The 21,037-nt window shown below is 34.9% G+C and overlaps 1 protein-coding gene across 1 annotated transcript in view; it reads left to right on the top strand.

The window, feature by feature from the left end:
• GRIK2 (glutamate ionotropic receptor kainate type subunit 2) overlaps positions 1-21,037 on the top strand; it is a 399,537-nt gene that overhangs the window by 198,135 nt on the left and 180,365 nt on the right. The window contains exons 7-9 of the mRNA XM_005145088.2: positions 7,402-7,545; positions 8,841-8,948; positions 15,007-15,120. Coding sequence (XP_005145145.1) covers positions 7,402-7,545; positions 8,841-8,948; positions 15,007-15,120 — 366 coding nt within the window. The remainder of the gene's footprint in view (positions 1-7,401; positions 7,546-8,840; positions 8,949-15,006; positions 15,121-21,037) is intronic.

Genomic DNA, 21,037 nt, shown 5'->3' on the forward strand with positions numbered 1-21,037 from the left:
AGACCTTGGGCTGACTGTAGGAGAGGATCTGGCTTGAGACCATCTTAAAAAACTGAATGCACACAAGTCCATGGGACATGATGAAATCCATCTGTGGGTCCTGAAGGAGGTGGCAAATAAAGCTGCTAAGCCACTGGCCATCATATTTGAAAAATCATGGCAGTCGGGTGAAGTTCCTGACGACTGGAAAAAGGGAAATATAACCCCCATTTTCAAAAAGGGGAAAATGGATGACCCAGCGAATTACAGAGCAGTCAGTCTCACCTGTTGTCGTGGTTTAAACCAAATCCCCCAACTCCTGGAGAGTTAGGAAGGAAAATCCAAAGAATGTAGCCCCCACAGACTGAGATAAGAACGGTTTAATAGCTAAGGCATAACACAGAATCACTACTGCCGTTACCACTACAAATAATAATGATAAAGCCAATAACAAGCGAAAAGAATACAACACCCCACCAGCCACCGACCCATAACTCACTCCACCCTGCCCGGCCGAGCACCATGTGCTCCTTCCTCCATTTTCCTCCAGAGCTCTACCCCTCCTGCTCTCTCCCTCCCAGTATGCATCCTGGGCATCACGTGCTATGGTATGGAATACCTCATTGGCTAGCCTGGGTCAGGTGTCCTGTCTCTCCTTCCTCCCGGCCTCCCCTCCTCCACCTGGCTGAACACGTGCCTTGAACAAAAGGCACTTGAACAAAAACACCCTCAAAACATGCTCACTATCAAGCAACTATTCCCAGCACAGAAGTCAAAACACAGCACTGCACCAGCTACAAGAAGGAGAAATATTACTGCCACGGCTGAACCCATGACACCTGTGTGCCTGGCAAAATCTTGGAGCAGATTCTCCTGGAGGGCATGCTAGGACACATGAAAATCAACAAGATGCTTGATGACAGCCAGCATGGCTTCCCTAAAAGGAAATCCTGCCTGACCACTTTGGTGGCCTTCTATGACAGGGCTACAGAACTGATGGACAGGGGTGGAGCAGTTGATGTCATCTACCTGGACTTGTGCAAAGAGTTTGACACTATTCCACACAACATCCTTGTCTCTAAATTGGAGAGACATCAGTTTGATAGGTTGACCACTCGGTGGATAAAGAACTGGCTGGATGGGAGTATGCAAAGAGCTGTGGTCAACAGCTCAATGTCTGGCTGGAGAGCAGTAACGAGTGGTGTCCCTCAGAGATTGGTGTTGGGACCCATCCTTTTCAACGTCTTTGTCAGTGACATGGACAGTGGGATTGAGTGTGCCCTCAGCAAGTCTGCCGATGACACCAAGCTGTGTGGTTTGGTTGATACGCTGGAGGGAAGGAATGCCAACCAGAAGGACCTTCACATACTTGTGAGGTGGGATGATGCCAGCCTCATGAAGTTTAACCATGCCAAGTGCAAGGTCCTACACCTGAGTTGGAGCAATATCAGGCACAGCTACAGGTTGGGCAAAGAGGAAATTCAGAGCAGCCCTGTGGAGAAGGACTTGGGGGTGTTTGTCTATGAGAAAATGAACATGAGCCAGCTTCAGTGTGTGCTTGCAGCCCAGAAAGCCGACTAGAGAAAGGAAGACAGATAGTCTTCTAGAGAATGATGAGCCACATAGGAAAAATATATGCTTTCCTGCTTGATGTAGTAGTAGTTATTCATATAATATGCACGTAAATATAGCATAAGAACTAAAAAATAGAAAAATGTTTGCATTCTTTACTAATCAGTGGAAAAAGCTTTGCTTATGCGATTTAGAGTTCTTGGCAGTATTTCAAGTGAACTGTACGCTGTCTACCCTTTAAAGTTTTAGTGAGTCAATTCAGTTTAACACAGAACTGACTAGAGAATCAGGATACTATGTTTCAAGATTATTTGCAGTTTTGTTTTGCATGGAACATTTTGTTTGCTAGAGAACAAAATGTGTCTTTGCATGAAAAACTGGATATATTTAATTTATGACATAACCTGATTCTAATGAAGTAGTGACTGGTAAATGGAAATTCAGATCTCCACCTTGTGATAGGACAGGGCCTGTCAACTGTGATATAGAATATTACACCATTGCATTTTTTTCTCTCATTTGCTCTGTTTTTGACGAAGAAACATATTTTGACAATATCTTTTCTGTTGTGGAAAGTTTAGTCCTGTTAGTCTATCTGTCTAGAGAGTTTCAAGTTGCATTTTAGAAGAGTTGTATCTAAATTTAATTCTGAGACAAATTTGGAAATTTTATTAGTCTTTTGACACACATAAAATATTTCATTTTTATTTCCTCTTCCTTTTCCTTCTTTCTTTTAGAGGTAAAGGGGCATTAGTTTGCTTTTACTGGACATGGCTTAAATAAAGTCAAATTCAAACACAAAATACAGATTGCTGTTAAGAAGTATGTATCATGCATACCATGATGTCATCTTTAATGATATCTTACACTTAAAAGAATTTTGCAAACGGTTAAGAAGTCTAATTTTCTTAAATTGTTAAAATTTAAGTTTTAAAATAAATAAATAAATAAGACATTCTTAAAACGTTAGTTTCTTAACTAAACTTTTTATTGATTTTTTTTCCTGTAAAATCTTATTTGGCCCTCTTCTCTAGCTCCTTTTCTGTGGAAAAAGAGTTCATCACAACTGCTGAAAAACTTTGGCAATCAGGGAAATTTTAAGATCTTGCGCATCACAGATTTCTAAATACAAGAACCTTCTGATCTAGGCAAATGAATTATTGTCATTGTGAATAACTCATCCTTGTCTGGGATCCACACTAGATCAAATACTGAAGAGAAAAAAGAATAAATTTATTAAGCTTCCCTTTTCCGTTTACTTATTTCATATGTCACTTGATGTAGAAAAATTTTTGGTGTTTTCAAGTACTTCACAGATCACCTTTTTTTAAGTAGAAAACCATATTTCTTCATAGACTTTTGTTAGTAATAAATCTAATTACAAGTAAAAACAGTCACACTAATTTAATATTTAATTGAGAACCTGAAGGATTTTTTCTGCTTTCAAACTGTTTTTAATCACTTGTAGCTGAGTAATTGAAAATTCTTTCAGATCACGCCTATGTAACACTACTTTTTTTTTTTTAATTTATAGATTATAGAGGTCTAAAATTTGTACTGTAAAAGCTGATTTTTTTTTTCTGTTTGGGAAGTGTACTTTCTCTGATATAGTTCATTAAGAAATAGTGTTGGCTTAGCAATCCTTCATCTTAAATTAGTGTTATAATTGACTGTATGATAAAAATCAAGTCTTTTAAAAACAAAGCACGTATTTTTGCAATTTAGAGATAATTCTGGAGAACTGAGATAATAACCAGAGGAGAGTGGCTTATTGTACATGAAATCTTCATATAGTTCTATGGATGTAAATGGAAATGTCATATAAAAACATCGCTGTGTTAAAGCGCACACACAAGTCATGATTCAAGGTCATTAAATGTGGAATCTACATTTTTTTCTTTAACGCTTAATAGTTAATTAAGCACAGGTATTCCAAAAGTGGTTAGCACATTTGTTGAGTCAGATATCAGCACCAGTGAACTCTTATGTACAGTTAGTCTGATGATGATTATGAAGACCATGATTCCTCTGTTCTTTAAGGTTTGTTTGGATTTTATCTGTATGTCAACATGAGTCCTTTCCCCCACTTTTTTTTTTGTAAGGTCTTAAAATACAAACCTAGGTCTCATGATGAAGCTGTAATACATAAACACACCATTTGGTTTCAGGATTTTCAGCTGATTCTTGCCCAACATACCAGCCATGCTGAAGGTCACTAAAAATCACACCTTTTGTATAGCAGAAGAACTTAGCAGAGAAGCAGTTTGTTAGTTCCATTACATATGGAAGATTTCTTCTTGGCTGAGACCCATAGTGGTTCTCTTCTGCATCAGCTTCACCCATACAGGTTAGAAACCAATAAAACCCCTTCCAATCTCCTGCCCGAGCTCCAAGTCCTCAAACTCAAACCCTACAATACTGAATAACCAGGGCAAGCAAGCATATGATGAAAATCACAGGATATATCTACTAGAGTTTATGTGCCTTTGACATCTTTGGGTGAGGTTGGAGACAAAGAAGGCCACCTTTTACTCTGAGAAGGCCCAGAGAGAAATAATAGCCTCTCTCTTTAATAATAGAGTTAGCTTTTCTTTTTTCTACCTTCATTATATTGAATCTATGTCACCAGAGCCCTTTCACAGTAAGGTTAGAGTACTTCCATACAATTTTTTAGCCAGTATTTAGCAACTAGTTTAGCAGGACTCAAAAGTGATTCTACAGAAAAACATGTAAAAAGTAGAAGCAAACACGACACCCACTGTAAGAGAGGGGGTAAAGGAAAGACAGAATATTGAGACAAAATGTACAATATCCAACTGAGTTTGGGAGAAAAATCAAACGCAGATTGGTAGTTTGTCTCTATCAGAGATATATTATGACTGAAATAATGTATTTGATTAAGCTGTCACTTCTTAGTGCTACAATCTTCCTAGTTATTTGATAGACTCAACTGAAAAATACTTGTGGTTACAGACATCTATCATGTGACATCTTAATCACTTAATGTCAATCTATTTCAATTTGATGAAAAGTTTTTGCAGCTTCTGTAGTTGTATTTTTTGTAGTTGTAGAATAAAAATGACAGTATCATGATCAGTATTTTAGATTAGTTTATCTATATCCAAGAAATTCATCATGAATAGTAAATAGCATTGTGCATCTAAAAAGCTCCCCAACCTACAATTTAGAAACTGTATAAAGATATATTTGTGAAATACTGTGTAATTCTTAAGAGGTTTATATGAGTTGACTAAAACAATACTAATGTAATTTTTCAATATGCTATTTTTCTTGTTTTATGTGTGCTTCAGTAATGGAAATATTGTAGCAGGTTTCCATCTGAAATTCAAGAACCACTGCTACTCTTGAAATTTCTACCTTTTCTTCCTTCTAGAGTGTAAATTTTTGTTTAGATGAAAGAAAATCCTAAAAAATTAATTTAGAGATGTTTCCTCCCTGGTTCTCAAACAGGCTCTTGCTGAAACCTGCAATACTTCCTGTACCACAAAGCCTAGTTCCAAAAGTGTGATTTAAGAGAAAACTGTATGGACAAAGGGCAGTGAGACATAAAGCTAATGAATGTATGGGCTAGCTAATGAGCTTGGCCAATAGCTATCAATTCTCGTCTCTCACTGGAAAGATAAAGTGACAAACCAAGAGGCAAGCCCAACCTGCAATTCAATTATATATATTTTCTTGACTTCTGTGCTGTTTATTTCTCTTGCAGTAAAATTAACGATTTCACCCAGTGAGATGCTTATAATACTGAACCACTAAACAAATATTTTTGAGTATATGGTTCTATCTTTATTCAGTATAAGCATTTAAGCCTACATTTAACTTTAATCTTTCTATAAAAGGTGGATTGTGGAATCTCATCTTATGTAAATAAGGATTTTATCTTGTACTATCTAAAAATCAAATAGTACACTCAACTTCTCTCCAGTGATTAGTTTATGTTGTGTGCATTGAAAAGAAATATATTCTGATGTAGATTTATTTCCAGTGAAGCAATATTTGTCAGTCAAATATGAAGAATATTATCAGAATTTGAATTACTTCTAAAACTGAAATGTCTTTTTTAATGCCTCCACTGGAGTTGGGTGTCTTGACATCCTACAGATTTCCAGCTCACTGGCTTACAGAGTTTGGCAGAAATGTATATTGCTCTGAGTCTGGCATAACATCCATTTGATTCTTCCTGATGAGTCTTATCAGTTCCATGTTCAAATTTATATCTAATTAATCAACTTCTGGTTGCTTCTTCATGCGCTGCTTTTGCAAAAGCCTCACAGCAATTTCAGGGTTTTTTCCACTGGTGCAAGGACTACAGTTTTAGAAGTAAAACTGATTTAAAAGAAAAAAAAGAAAAAAGAAAAATGTTTGCATTTCTGAGCCAGAGTAATGTGTTCCACTCTTGTGTATTTTATTTTAAAAAGTGTTGTCTAGATTCCAAGTACTGCCAAGTACTGCTTCTAGAATATTAAGCTTTGTACGACGCTTACTCAGCATGTCATTCCAACTATTTGGAGTTCTGCTGCCTCTTCATCAAGTATCAGCTTGCCTTAAAAGCACTTTAATGCCTTGAAGATAATGAACAATTTGGCAGCAAAAATATTTTCTGACTGATTTGGAACTTCTGCATAATCTACTTGGCATATGAGATCACTGAAAGCTATTATGCTGGCTATTTTAAAATTAGGATTTATTTCTCTTTGAATTTTGAAATCTCTCCTTGGGAGAGCCATTTAAATGCAAACGTGTATTTTCCTCTTTAACAGTAGCTTATGGGCTATAATGGTGGAATGTTTTTGCATTTTTATGTTTAGTTTTATTGTAAAGAGTCTTGAGATGCATTTGCATGAAAGGCACTACTATATAAGCTCATTATGAACTGCATTATATTGTATTGTGACAAGAGCAATAATCTCCAGGTTTCCTATCCATTAAAGAACTAATTTCACAGCTCACTAATTATGTGAATGAGAAGGGGAAATAGGTCCTTTTCCTCTAAGGTATGCTGAGCAGATGGCATAGCAGTCATCTCCACCGACTGAATCTAAGGTCTTTTCTTGCTTTTGGTTCCAAGGCTTACCTCTGTTTGTCAAATAGAACAGGAGAGAGATGTCAGTTTCTTGTACAGCATGCCAGTCTGTACTGAGCAGCTGCTTCTGTCCTTTGCTAATACAACATTGATTAACACATACCAGACATAAACAGCCTATTTATTTAGGATGGGACATGAAAACTATTAAAACACATGTGTCTTTTAATGTAATTCTAATTTGTCTCTTATTTATAGAGGATGCTGGATAGATATGTCACAGAGATTTAAACTGATACCCATAAAAAAAGTTGTTAATAAATCAGTTGAGTACCTGTGGGACTCTGAAATTACCTATTGGTAATTTCAAAACAGAAAATCATTATTTCCTCAGCCTGTGCACTTTCCTTCATAGCTACCTTGATAATCTGATCTTTTTTTTTTTTCTTTTGCCTCACTCATGAAATCAAAAGTATATATAATGATATATATAGCCTCATAATGCACTGTTTTTTTTAAAGTAGCATGAGTCATCAGAGATACCAATGTTCTCCTGTGATCCCCAAATATTGGTATTTGAGCCCTTATTTCAGCACTGCAAAGAGAAAAGCTGAGTCTGAAGGTCCCAACACATTTTATTTAGGACTTGGCAATAAAGCTGCATTTTACAGTGTTACACAAGCAATCAGATCATTTGCTCTCTTTAAAAAAATGAGCAGTGACAAATTCTTGTTTCCTTCTCTCACTACTCGGCTGTCACATATGTTTTTTTTGTGTTTACGGTTCTGATTTCATTCTAATTTCAGACGGATGCAGCACTAATGTATGATGCAGTTCATGTGGTGTCAGTGGCTGTCCAGCAGTTCCCACAAATGACTGTCAGTTCACTTCAGTGCAATCGTCACAAACCATGGCGCTTTGGGACCCGCTTTATGAGTCTCATTAAGGAGGTAAGTCACTAATAGTGTCGTGCTTCATCACTTTCCTTTCTCCCTACTCCTACTTTCTATTGTGTCTATTCTACTTGAATTCTGCCCTTTTCTTTTTTTTTTTTCCAGTAAATGGGAATCTCTCAGTTTGTTGTGTGTAAGGAGTTATCAGCCAAGACAGCATTTTTATTTGAAAACGGGTTTTCCTGAAGTATAAGTTGGAACAGAGAACCATAAAGAGATGAAATAACTGCATTCTAAATAAAAGATTTGTTTGTAGATCATTGGGATGTATAGTGTGTGTGTCAGACATCTGTGGCAAAAAAAAATCCAAAGCCCTGAAACCCCAAACTATAGACCATAGACTGATTATGAAAAATTCAGCAACTGATTACTGGCATAAGTTTAAAGAAGTCAAGAATGAAAATTGTTCCCTGATTTTTTTTTTTTCTCTCTCATTTCCCTCTCGCCCTGCCCTCCCATGGTGAATTAACATATGTGGCCTTGGTCTCCTAGTATGCTACTTAGATGCTGACAGATAGTCATTTAAAATAATGCCAAGAGAATTAAGGTGCTAAAGGTGAGCACCATATAGTATTCAAGTCTTGTACTGTGAATAATACCTAATGCAGTATTTCTCATTCTAAAATGCTGTGATGAAGAAAACTATTTGTAACGAAATAAAATCCTGGTTTTAGCATTAGTTCTTTTTAGGATAGTAATTTTGTTTTCCACAGTCTCTCCACCACTTCAGTATATTTTTAGAATTAGGCAGACTTCAGTTATAAAGAAATTAAGATATTGTACTTTAATAAAATTAAGGAATCAACCCTGAAAGACTGTCTCAGTGACCTCAATTTTTTCTGTCTCAGTGTAGTTTCAGGGGACTCATCATCTTGCAAAAGTAAACTTTCATTTGACTAAAATCTCCCGAAGGAAAAATGAAATCCACATCAATGAAGGAAATTGCAGTTTTAGGAGGGGAAGGTGGAGGCATGTAGGGAAGGAAGCAGAAGGGGAAATGTATGCAAGGATGATGGAGCAATGAAAACAAAACAGTCTTTTATCTCATGCAGGAAGAATTGCCCATTGGCTAACATGGAGGATTGTTTAAAAAACTGGCTGTGAACACTGAAGGAAGATTGATTTAATTCGCAAAAAGTGAATGCAAGATAAATTTTTTAAAAATCAGTCACAAGATAAATTATTTAGTTAGTATGAATAATTTGTTTCCATTTTGGCAGAAGTAAAATTTGTTCTTTTGGGGCAAAAGAAGAGGTATTTATTTATAGAAATTGTTCTTTCTTTCTCCATAGGCCCACTGGGAAGGCCTCACAGGCAGGATAACTTTCAACAAAACCAATGGCTTAAGGACAGATTTTGATTTAGATGTTATCAGCCTCAAGGAAGAAGGACTTGAAAAGGTGTGTAAGATATTTGTCTCCTAAATCATGGGAAACAAACCAAAACCCACTCCCTTAAAAGCAGTAGCCTTTTCAATAACATTTCGGATGTTACATGAAACAAAATACCTGGTCTCAACTTCATATCTGGTTTTAAAGTCTACTAGTAAAAGCTGTAGTCTTGACATCTGACAGTTACTGTCCTCTTACCTGTGTGCTTCTAGCCACATTCTTAGATTCAAGAGGGCTGGGGAAGAGCCATGCATTAATATCCTTCAGTCTATATTGAGTTTAGTTTTAGTTATGATTCTAATCAATTGCCTATCCTCATGTGTGAACCTGTGGCTATGTGTATTTGCATTTTCTTTACATCTTACTAATTCAAGAAGAATTACCTCTAAACAGAATGAAAAAAACCTGTTTCATTTTGTCAGTTTTCTGCTTTTTTAAGTCGGAACTTTGATTCTTTTCTTGGAATACAAAGTTTCCATACGTAAATTGTAAAAAAAAAAAAAAATTAAGAAGAGGTAGCCTGACAGGTTTGTCTGTCTTCTGTGTAGCCTAAAACTGTCCATGTTTGAATTAAAAGTGCTGGAAGACATGTACAGATATTTGTCCTGCCTACACGACACCATGATGATCTGAAATCAGATCACCTTCTCTCTCTTCTCCAGCCACCCTGTCATGGAGAAGCAATGCAGGAAGCTGCATCTCACACTTGTGATCAGCAAAGGTTTTGCAATTTGCATCTGCCTTGTCATCTGTATATAGCTATGGCATTTGTTGTTCTGTAATCATTATGTTTTCCTTCATCTTCAGATAAAAGTTTATTATCACCCCAAGGTGGTATTGTGGCCACAAACAAAAAATAAATTAACAGAATACACCATGCAATAGAGTTGCCTTCTCTTTCCTTTATAAATCATTGAATGGAGGAAATACAATAAACAACAAATCCAAAACTTCCCTATCAATATTGGTTTTAGAATATTAGTATTCTTTTACTAGGAAGATTTTTAAAAAGGTTCAGAAGCCATGAGCTTGCTTTGAAACACTTCCATAGGTAATAACATATTTTAAAATATCCAGTGGCAAACTTATGATTAAAGGACTAAACTATGTCTTTAAACATTCAGCAATGTACTGGTAGTAAAGATTCTTCCTATGAAGTATTCCATGAATGGTTTGAAGAACTTAAGGGGGGGGGGGGGGGTGCGTGGGGAGAGTAAGGGAGGGGAAGGGAAGGAGAGGAATATAGCAGTGGTTAGACTTGGAAGGTAAATTAGCTTTGTGTACAAGTAGAATAGGTATAATGCAATCTCTCTTCCTTATTGGAAACATAAATAAAAGAATTGATGACATAGAAATAGCTAAATATGTCAGTAGTGGCTGAAGAGTCTTCATGCAAGTCACAGCTGTTGAAAATGAGGAAAGGATGTCTCTGTAATCAAGATTAACTGTAAGAACATTGGGTGGAATTTAAGAACCACCAAGCAACATGGGTTTTCTGGATAAAAGAAATCTCAATTGTGAGTATATTAGATGTGTACCCTGCTGAGACTATAGGAATGAAACAGAAAGGTCTGCAGAGTTTAGAAACATGGGAAGAAAATAAAATTCAACAGGAAATATTGTATTCTAAAAGCCATATTAGGAAAAAGTTAACTTGGGAAACAATAATAATGAAAGATATGTAAGAGACAACAGTTGTGAAAAGGATATGGATATTTAAAAATAACTGGTATGTGTTTGAGCTCCCTATATGGAAGTTCACAGAAAAGAAAGATGCTTTTATTACCTTCACTGCTCATTTTGGCCCTGTGATAAAGCGATGTGATAACAGTCCTTCATCAAAACATGATAACAGTCTTTGAAAAGAACACTAGGAATTGGTTATCATGTATCAGGAAAGTTTAGAAGTTAGGAAAATACTGGCAAAGAATGATGAGGAATGCCACACAAAGATATATACGAGCAAAAGCAGAGCAGTTTCTGTAGGGCAATGATAAGAGATTAGGAAAAAGAAAATTAAGCACATGAGATCAAAGTGCTTAGTAAATATAAGGTATTTTACTGAGAAAGATAAATCAATGCTGAAAAATGTTTTTCTCTGAAGAAAACTTGGCTATTCTGAAAGAATATCATACTTCCATTCAGGATGAGCCCATTAAACTCTAGAGCTGGACACTTCCTAGTAGAAAGAATATGTTTTAGCCAGTCCTTTAATTTCAAAAAGCTGTCTCAAAGTTAGTGTGGTTTTTATTATTATTATTTTTTCTTTAAAATTTTATTTTCCCTTCAGAATGTCTTTATTAAAGCTGTGATAAATCCCTCTCTCTCTGTCCCCTTCACATGTGCACTCCTCTCTACATCACACTGCTTCTCTCCTGCTTTCTGCTGTGCTCTCCTCACCCTGCTCTCTTTCCCCCTCTCTTTCCTCCCTCTCTCCTTTCCCCCCTCCCTCCTTTCCCCCCTCCCTGTCCATTTCCCTTTTCATCTGATCCCTGTTCTCTTGTCTGTCTTCATCTCTTTCCTTTTTCATCCCCTTTCTTTTTTCTTCCAACTTTCACCATCTTTGTCCTTTTCTTTTGTGTTCCCACTGTTCCTTCCAAACTACCACCTTTTCAGGACTCTTTTCCTATGTAGTTAGAGTTCCTGAAGAGTTTTGATTTATTTATTTATTCACTCATTCATTTATTTTGCGGGATGAGAGAAAATGGGGATGTGGGAATTTTCTGAGCTATATGTGCAGTTTTTCCATATGGTAAATATCTATTATTTCATCTAACCTCTTTCAAAATATGGGTGAAAGACGTCCTATGTGAAGGACAACGGTTCAACAATTTCAGCTGTAGTCTGAAATGGTTTTGTGACAAAATGAGGTACCTTGAAGAGAAAAAAATTCATGTCAGGAAAAAAGTTATTATGAAGTATTTCTAGAAGACCTTTTTCTTAACTTTTTTTTTTTTTTTGAGATTTGGTGAAAAAATGTCGGAAAAAACAGTGACATAAACAGAGGGTTTTGTAAAATTTAGAGGAAAAAAACCAAGTGAGATAACAGATCTGTGGAAGCCAGCAGTATTGGTATTAACATGGTCTTCGTAAAGAAAGCAAGCATATTAATATGTCTGAAGAAAGTAAAATAAATAAGCATTTTGCAAATGGAAGTGCATAAAAAGAACTAATATTACTTACAATGCAGTATAAAGAATTATTTTTTGATGTAATGTTAACTACTCTACAAGATATAATAAAGACACATTTTTCTGTTCTTTGGGGACTGAATATGGCTCTGAATTTGACTGCATAGTTAGATGGTACCATTGCAGGTCAGCAATCCTTTCTAATACAATGCTTGTGATACTTCATTGTGATTTTTGTATGAGTAGTATGTACTGTTTTGATCAACTTCGAGCCAAAAAAGATATTACTTTTCTCAGGAGAGTTTTGAAGGAAATTCAAAAAGAAGAATAATTGAAAGAATACTGGCTAACACCTCAAGAGACTGATGGTCGCTAAACTATAGAATATATGTAAACTCAGTAAATTTTAAGATTCAGAACTGTACAGTGTTTCATTTTCTTGGGGGGGGTGTGTGATGAATCATTTTACTGGTTTTGGCTAGGTTAAATTTATATTTGTTCATAGTAGCTTATATGGCAGATATATTTTGGATTTGTATTGAAAATATTGTTAACAACACATTCAAATGCCAATTTATTTCAATTTTTAAGAAAACTTGAAATTTTGTTGGAAATAAATTTAATGCTGTAGAAGTAAATTTTAAGCTGTTTGAACTGCAGTTATATGTAATAGACTACTCCAATTTACTTTTTGTACATTTTTGGCTTTTAAACCTTTATAGTGGAAACACATTAGCAGTTCTGTTAAAAAAAATACTTTAAAATTATAAACATGCTCAAGCAAATAGAAAAGAATTAATTTGCTGCCTTGTTTATGCACAGTTTTCTCTAGAAACAGCAGCTTTAAAAAGATATTTGTGTGATTTGAGTGCTTATACATATTGGAATATATCAACATCTGTGGTGTAAGTTGTTGGGTTCAAGCTCATTAATAAAGATGATGCAAAGAATGTCTCATTTGGAACATATGGCTTTTGTTCATAACAATAGCAATATAAGTACAATTAACCTCATCTAGAAAAATAATGCAATAATTTGTCAAGACAAGTTTCTTTTTAAAGTAATGCCATGGATAGTCTATATGGATTAGTTACATAAATCCCAGATTCTGACAGTTGATAATTTGTTCATTTGCTTGCGACTGTGGCTACATTAAAAAGTAGTGTAGGAAGTATTTTAATTAGCAGTGTGTTAGCTTTAGTCAAGATAAATTTGAATTATGAACTTGAATAAAGTATATAATGTAATGAATTTAGGATTTGGAATTGATCAAATAAGATGATAATGTTTTCTTAGAATTTTTTGTGTTACTTTTGTATCTTAAATTGAATTTCATAAAGGAGATTTGTCCAGCTTCAATTAAGTGAAGAAAGAGCAGTGACAGGCTCAAGTTCCCATCTTTGTCATTCCTTGTTACTGTATTCTAGTTTGGTCTTTCTTTGAAGTAAAGCAAACCTTATGATTGCCATAATTAGCAGAACATTACACCTAAATTCTCAATTCTTTTACGGTTTTTTAATTGTGGTCAAGCTGCAAGTCTGAACATTCTGGGTTTTCTAAAAACCTTTCAAGGCAACAAATGAAATAATATTTAAAAAGTAAATGAATAAAAGTTTTTTTTTTTGTAGTAAGGTTTGGTTTCAATACTTTGAAATTATATGTTAGATCTTATTTTACAGTTATTTTTCTGAGACACACATGTTCTTTCTGCCAGTCATGCTTCTTTCATCAGTTTATGAGGTACTGAATGGCCAAAATTCAAGAATCACAGCCATTCACAGTAGTGGTACCTTGGAACTGAGTGTTCTGCAAAGAAGAAAACTAAAATATTAACTTCCATGGAACTGAAAATCTTACAGCAAATTTGTCTTTCCTCTATTACAGTTCTGTTAATTAATGCTCTGCTTTAGAAATTAAACTCTCTTTACTTAACCCATACCTGATTGCATCCCAAACTTACTAAGCAGCTGTACTGTAACAAATCACTTATAATTATATAAAAAATTTCTCAGGAATCAGTTTATGAGATTAAAAAAAAAAAGTGTTTATATATGCATATATATATTTATATATACTTAAAATCAGACCTCACAGAATATTTCCTTTCTAGATATAGTAAATGTCTTTACTTTTTAGGATAGATATGCTTTGTATCTGTAATGATATTTCAAGTCCTGTCTAGAAACGGAAAAGAAATATTTCTGGTTTGGAGTTTTTTAAGACAGTGGAGTAATACAAACATTCCCGGTTCCAAAAATGATATAGCGTATTTACTGCTTGCCAAGTTTAGTTTTAGAGTGATGAAATTGAAGATAAAGGATATATTTGTAAGCCACATTACTTATGATGTAGCACATGAGACTATCCTTGAGCTGAACTATAAAGCATAAACCTGGACATTCTTACTTGGATAAAAATCCTGTTGAATTTATTGGAATAAGAATTTCAGTTATAAAATGTCAAAAGAGCTACATAATGAACATTTATCTGTAAATCAATTAAGCTATTACGCTTAACCTATTTTCAGTCTTCTCCATTACATTTACCCCAAAATATCTTTTTGCTCTGCCGTTCTCTCTGGTCACAGAAAAGGGTAGATCCTTCTGTAGAGACTATGGTCTTTGCTCCTCAATGAATTTCCAACTAACTCTTATACCTTCAGATGTGGTTTATCTTGAAGAATGAAAAAGGTATTCAGTAGCTTTAGATATTCTGTGCATCAATTTTCCACTTAATGTTACATTTCAGAAAACACTTTGAGGTATTTTGAATCATATTTTAAAAAAGTAGACTTTAAACGTAATCACCAAGAACAACAGAGCAGGCTTCAATATTTTTTTTCCCCATTAGCCATCTGTTTTTTTCTCATAGTGTTAGTTTCTGGATGCTGAAATGTAATTAATAGAAAATTTACACAGTAATTTACTGTTTTATAGGTAGGAACTTGGGATCCATTGAGTGGCCTTAACATGACAGACAATCAGAAAGGAAAACCAGCAAACATCACAGATTCCCTGTCCAATCGCTCTTTAATCGTTACCACCATCTTGGTAAGTAATTATATTTGCTTTTCCAGAAGTACAGTTATACCAAAAAGCTAATATAATATGCTGTACTAATTACAACAGTAATAAACACTCTGTAGTATATCTTATAGTTACTTAGAAATTACTGCATCATGAATGAACTCCAGCTGTTAAGCTAGTCATGGATATTTACTTTTATCTAAATGGTAAGTAAATTATCACAATTTTGGAGTTATTTTAGCTGATTAATAATTTCACTTTCCTTATTATTGACTAAATTGTTTGGTTACTGCACAAAGATTTTTGGTTCAATACTATATGAGAGGACAAAAGGTGTTTGTTTAAAAAGTGGTTTGGCTATGAGCCTGACAATTCTAGGCAGCAAAATTTATTGATTTCATTTGCTAATCTAATACCATTATCTCTAATGAAAGTACTAAGTATTTAACATTTATTTTCATCACCATTATTACTTGATTAGTAAATTGAAATTTTTAATAATACAAAAATTTAATTGAGCTATTTGAACTAGATCAAATAAATATTTTAAGTAGCTTATTTTTTTATTTCCATTGTTGACAAACTCAGTTGTGAGGTATTTTTTATTTATAATTGCATATATTTAGTTACATAAAAATAAATGTTCCCTTATTTCACATCATAGTTAAAAATAGTAATTTTAATTTCAAACCATATGAAAAACTTTCCAGTTTGTCTGCTGCCACCATTATCATGAATTTGTAAATATCAAGAGAAGAATTCACTTCTGACCAGTTTTATTTTTCAGTAAGAAGCTTTTACCTACCAACATATATATTTTGACATTTCAAATTAGAATGTATTTTCATATGTACATAGATACGTCAGTGTATTTCAAACTGTTTATGTAACATAAGCCATATAATTCCTCCCAGTGGGTAACTTGTTCACTTATAGTTTGTTTTATTTGCGCGTCTACAAACTATAGAATCATAGAATCATAGAATAGTTAGGGTTGGAAAGGACCTTAAGATCATCTAGTTTCAACCCCCCTGCCATGGGCAGGGACACCTCACACTAAACCATAGCACCCAAGGCTTCATCCAACCTGGCCTTGAACACTGCCAGGGATGGAGCATTCATTACCTCCCTGGGCAACCCATTCCAGTACCTCACCACCCTAACAGCAAAGAATTTCTTCCTTATATCCAATCTAAATCTCTGCTGTTTAAGTTTCAACCTGTTACCCCTTGTCCTATCACTATGGTCCTCCTTCAGCATCCCTGTAGGCCCCCTTCAGATACTGGAAGGCTGCTATGAGATCTTCACGCAGCCTTCTCTTCTCCAGGCTGAACAGCCCCAACTTTCTCAGCCTGTCATCAGATGGGAGGTGCTCCAGTCCCCTGATCATCCTCATGGCCGTCCTCTGGACTTTTCTAACAGTACCATGTACTTTTTATGTTGAGGACACAAGAACTGCACACAATACTCCAGGTGAGGTCTCATGAGAGCAGAGTAGAGGGGCAGGATCACCTTCTTTGACCTGCTGGTCACGCTCCTTTTGATGCAGCCCAGGATACGGTTGGCTTTCTGGGCTGTAAGCGCACACTGCTGGCTCGTGTTCATTTTCTCATTGACTAACACACTCAATTCCTTCTCCACAGGACTGCCATGAATTTCCTTTTTGCCCAGCCTGTAGCTGTGCCTGGGATTGCTCCCACCCATGTGTAGGACCTTGCTCTAAAATCCTTTGTTTCATTTATTCTACTAATTGAAAAATAGATACCTGATATAGAATTGAAACATGGCTGACTCACTTTCAGACATAAATTTTTGTTATTTTAAGACCAGCACAGTTTTACCACAACTTTCTCTTGTACCATTAATTTAAATTTAATATCATCTCTTCTGTTTCTCTTTTTATAAAATGAAAATAAACCTCTTAGAGTACCTTAAAGTAAAAACATCTTTTATAGTATATGAATGTCTTTTTTATTCCCACTGCCCTTCACAAGTTTTCAAATTTTGTATGTATAAGAACTGCTGCATTATCAAGTAATGTTTCTTAATAATTCCATCTGACCTTCCCTTTACTCCTGTTGCATTGTACCCAGATATCCTGCCTACGATTTTACTTGAAGCATTTCACCAATATATAATTATATTTCACATTTTTCCTAATTGCTTTCTAGAATTACTGCTTTCCAGAATAAAGTCCTATCTCTATTAAGTGGCCTGTTCTTTTCATTACTCAGTATTCAACCAGCCTATCATCTGTACACTTAGTTAACAATCATTGTATACTTGATTCCAGACCAGTGATAACAGTACTGGGACAAGGATCAAATCCCTCCAAGATTACATAAGAAACAACAACTCGAGGTGCTAAAATCTAATTTATGATTCTATCTATATATTGGTGAGGTTTGCGTTCATATATTGTATGTATATTGATTTTCTATGGTAATACTTACACTTGAATGATTTTATTTCATATGATGATCTCAAGAAAAGGTAAGTCACATAAATCTAAGTAGCAATGCTATCAACAAAAACACCATGTCTGGACTTGTAAAGCTCACAAAAGTAGTTTCCTAAACTTTATGATAGCAACTGCTTTTTGTAATCCAGGTTACAATTTCTTTTAAGGAGTATCTTCTGTTGGTGTTGTTTTATAAGCATCTGTCCTCTTTACACATATCTAAACAAAAGAAACATGAGGACTTCAAATTGGTGTTACACGTTGCTCACTTGTAACTGCCTTTTATACTTCAGTTATTGTTCAGTAAAAGTTTTGATAATTGCAGTAACTTTTCAGCTTTGAAGACATTATAAGGGTGGTACTCAGAATAACAAAAGGAACCAAAAATTGTTTTGGTGCAGGAATCACAAGTATTAGCTTACTTTTGGAACTATAACTTTTTGTGCTTAATAAAAACATTTCTCTTGGGCAGAAAGCATATTACTGAATATTCATTTTTGTAGCAGTGCAGGGGAACAGTACAGCTCATAGAAACATGTGTTCTTCTTCAACACCTTCCTTTTTTCAGTCTAGAAAGACTTGAAAGAGTATTCCTTGAGCAATTCCATGGCTCTATTCTGAAAACGGGTCAGGGTTCCCAGGGCTTTATCACTTCTCAGAAGATTATTCGCATGTATTTTTGTTGCAGAACTATATCTGGTTTCTATGTTCTGGTCCTATAGCAGCCCAAAATGCCAGCTGAACAGATCTGACAGAGTGGTAGTCAGCTTTTTACAAGGAGAAATATTAGAAAAACAGCAATAATAAAAATATGCTCTTTGTATTTTTTGTAACCATAGGTTTAGATATCTTGATCTTCTTGATGTTATTAATTCCATCTTCATTGAAACTTCAAAATTTCTTCCATAATTAAAATTGTACATTCTAAATATCCTATGTGTAAAAAAAAACAACCCACCAAACAAAAAACCTCCAACAATACAACAAAAATCCTTTCAAAGCCATTAATAGAGATTTCTTATAATTTGATGCTCCTAAATTGACTTTGTTATGCAAACTATGAAAACTCTGATTTTATTTTTTAAAAATATTTTAGATATAACTATTTTTTTATTTTATACATATTCTGGATTTACTTGGGAAACTTTTTAAACTTTGTAATTCAATTTCCATACATATAAATGTATGTGCATGGTGTTTGTTTATACTAAATTACATACTAGCCTATACATCTTATACAGATTTATTTGTCCTGGTGAAATGAATGCCCCTTTCCTTTCCCTTGTAGTTAGTGTTCGTGTACTTTTCTATATCTGTTTATATTATAGTTCTGAAAAGCTCACATTTGTCAATTCTGATATTTTAAAGAAATATGTGAAAGTTATGAAGGTGTATGATAATTTAAAATGTAAGGGGTTTGTTACTTTTGGAATGTGAAAATACTTTTTTATCTATACTTCTCAGAAAAAATCACTTTGAATATTTTAGAAGGAATAATTATAACAGATAAATAAGTTTTATTTATCTAACAGTTAGATAAACAGTTTTATTTAGTTCAAAATGTAATAATCCCAAACTGTATCTTATTTATAAGTACTACATTTTATAATGTGTAAAAATTTGATACCATAGAAATGTCATCTTGTTTTCAAAATCAAGTGAAGACCAAGGTTTCAGTATCCAATATTTTTTTTTTTAGGTATGCCATTTTTCATTTTGTATACTTTCTCTCCCTTTCGTTTGCACCCAAAAGATATTTAAAACATGAGGTTGTAATGGCCAGGTTTTCAGATTTTAAATGTATATGTGTAAAAATATAAAATAATATAAATAATAATATAAAATAACATATAAAAATAATATTTTATCTTCATAGAATCACAGAATACTTATGGCTGGAAAGGACCTTAAGATCATCTAGGTCCAGCTACCCTGCCATGAGCAGGGATATCTCACACTAAAGCATGCCACGCAAGGCTTCATCCAACCTGGCCTTGAACACTGCCAGGGATGGAGCATTCACAACCTCCCTGGGAAACTCATTCCAGTATCTCACCACCCTAACAGGAAATAATTTCTTCCTTATATCCAATCTAGCCTCCCCCGTTTAAGTCTGAACACATTACCCCTTGTCCTGTCACTTCAGTCCCCCTAATGAGTACTCCCTCCCCAGCATCCCTGTAGGCCTCCAGATACTGGAAGGCTGCTAGGAGGACTTCATGCAGCCTTCTCTTCTCCAGGTTGAACAGATCCAACTTTCTCAGCCTCACTTCATTTGGGAGGTGCTCCAGTCCCCTGATTATCCTCATGGTCCTCCTCTGGACTCGTTCTAACAGTTCCATATCCTCTTTATGTTGAGGACACCAGAACTACACACAGTACTCCAGGTGAGGTATCACGAGAGTAGAGGGGCAAGATCACCTCCTTTGACCTGCTGGTCACACTTCTTTTGATGCAGCCCAGCATATGGTTGGCTTTCTGGGCTGTCTCTTAGACAAACACTCCCAAGTCCTTCTCCGCAGGGTTGCTATGAATTTCTTCTTTGCCCAACCTGTAGCTGTGGCTGGGATTGCTCTGATTCAGGTGTAGGACCTTGCACTTGTCATAGTTAAACTTCATGAGGTTGGCATCATCCCACCTCACAAGTATGTGAAGGTCCCTCTGGATGGCATTCCTGCCCTCCAGCATATCAACCGAACCACACAGCTTGGTGTCATCGGCAGACTCGCTGATGGCACACTCAATCCACTGTCCATGTCACTGACAAAGATGTTAAACAAGACTGGTTCCAAAAAAAGATTAATAAGATTATAAATTATAAATATTGTTATTTATATATAAGATTTATATATATTTATATAAAGATATTTATTATATCTTATTATAAATAAGATTATAAAGATGGATGTCTTTTATAGAAAGAATTGCAAATGTATAATATTTTTAATTTTCATTTTTACTGTGTATTTTGAGGAAAGATACCTGTGAGTAGGCATTTTCTCATAATTAGCATTGTATCATTCTGTAATGATTCAATCAATACCAATTCTATCAATATTGATTCAATCAATTCAAATCAATGAGATATTAATAACTTGATAATGTTTGGTTCCTGATATTGGAGCCCTAAATAATTATTTGTCTTTCACAAATCTTTTAAAATTGTATGCTGCCAGAAAGTAGTTGAATCTTCTTTTATCTAGCAGAAAAATTGCAAACTTGATGTTTTTCTATTTTTTTGTTTAGTCAGATGTAATATTTTTTTACATTGGAAACTAAAGGAATGTTTAATTCTTAACCACAACACTTATTTTCAACTTCTACTACAGTTCTTATACCCTTTCTATGTATCTTTCTGTCATGATAAGTGTGTGCCGAACTACCTCTCCCAGACTTCTTATACCCATTTCAGCATCCAGACTCTGAACCCTCCCCTTCCTGAACTTCATGTCATTCCTGCCCCAGTCCCACTCCTCTGTA

The sequence above is a fragment of the Melopsittacus undulatus genome, chromosome 3, assembly GCF_012275295.1.
Source record: "Melopsittacus undulatus isolate bMelUnd1 chromosome 3, bMelUnd1.mat.Z, whole genome shotgun sequence".
NCBI classification, from domain to species: Eukaryota; Metazoa; Chordata; class Aves; order Psittaciformes; family Psittaculidae; genus Melopsittacus; species Melopsittacus undulatus.